General features: G+C 34.1%; 1 protein-coding gene across 1 annotated transcript in view; it reads right to left on the bottom strand.

The window, feature by feature from the left end:
* The window catches only part of LOC107080972 (cytochrome P450 2K1-like), a gene marked incomplete at its 5' end in the record, with an annotated part of 8,431 nt that extends 7,590 nt beyond the window's left edge, over positions 1–841 (bottom strand). Inside the window, 2 exons of the mRNA XM_015369184.1 lie at positions 430–605; positions 679–841. Coding sequence (XP_015224670.1) covers positions 430–605; positions 679–841 — 339 coding nt within the window. The remainder of the gene's footprint in view (positions 1–429; positions 606–678) is intronic.
* Positions 842–1,084: the final 243 nt, after the last annotated feature.

Raw genomic sequence — 1,084 nt, 5'->3', positions numbered from 1 at the left:
TGATCATTGTAGACATCCCCAGTTTCTGGGTGAAATTGCTTTTACAAATTATAATATTTATATTGACTGGTCGTCGACAGCTGGAATGATCCTTGTAACAAAAGCTACTTCTCCATGTCTGTGCCTCTAATACCTATTTTTTATTGCAGCCGACTCTAAAGTAGTTTTGTTTCATACAATAAGATAGAATTCCTTCACTCCAGCTGCAAGATTTGCATTTCATATAAGTTAGTTATAATACAGAGATTCTGAAAAAAGGGGTTTGTCTTGTGGTCTAATGGATTTATTGAATTAATCAAAAGTATCCTCATGTTTGACCAACAGATGAAAGTTTACTTTTGGTTCCCAAAAGCTCTGAAGTCTTTTCACTTTAAGTGTGATACTAACTGCTCACACAAGATTAATAAAAAATATTTCTGCACTTGATACATTTGTATTCTTTCCAGCAGTATTACCTTTAAACTTCATAAACTCTTGAATGAGGAACTGACATTCCTGAATAATCTTCTCCTCACATAGTTTCTTTCCCATCCCAAAGTCCTTCAGATTTTTCAGAGCAAAGCGTCGCATTTCTTTCCAAGAGTCACCATTGGACCATACAATTCCTGTTTGAAACATAGACAACAAACTTCTGTAAATGTGCAGTTTTGAAATTTTTAGAATATAAAATTTACCTACCATGATGTAGCTTAGCATCTTCAGCTACTTTGGGTGCTTCTCTGTCTCCAAACTCCTCAGAATATCTGACAAATGCTTCTTTGATCGTCTTATAACCTACTAAGACAACCACTCTCTTTGTTCCCATGTAGACGGAAAACACAGATCCATATGTCTTAGAAAGCTGAGATTAAATCATATGTGTATAGAGGAGAAAATAAGAAAAAACATGAATTGATTGTCATGAAATAGTTCAATAAAGTACAATGATTTCTGTTTTACTGGATGCAAACCAATACAGTTCCTGCGGTCTACTGAAGTGGAAAAACCCTAAACGTTAACACAGCAAATTCAAAACTGAAAGATGTTCTATACTTTTCGGTCTGTATTTTCTTAACTTTCTTTTAAACATCTATCATGTTATACC

Source organism: Cyprinodon variegatus, unplaced genomic scaffold, assembly GCF_000732505.1.
Source record: "Cyprinodon variegatus isolate N-32 unplaced genomic scaffold, C_variegatus-1.0 Scaffold2593, whole genome shotgun sequence".
In the NCBI taxonomy this organism is placed as follows: Eukaryota; Metazoa; Chordata; class Actinopteri; order Cyprinodontiformes; family Cyprinodontidae; genus Cyprinodon; species Cyprinodon variegatus.
Note: the sequence above shows the minus strand (reverse complement) of the source record. Positions and strands in the feature narration are given on the sequence as shown.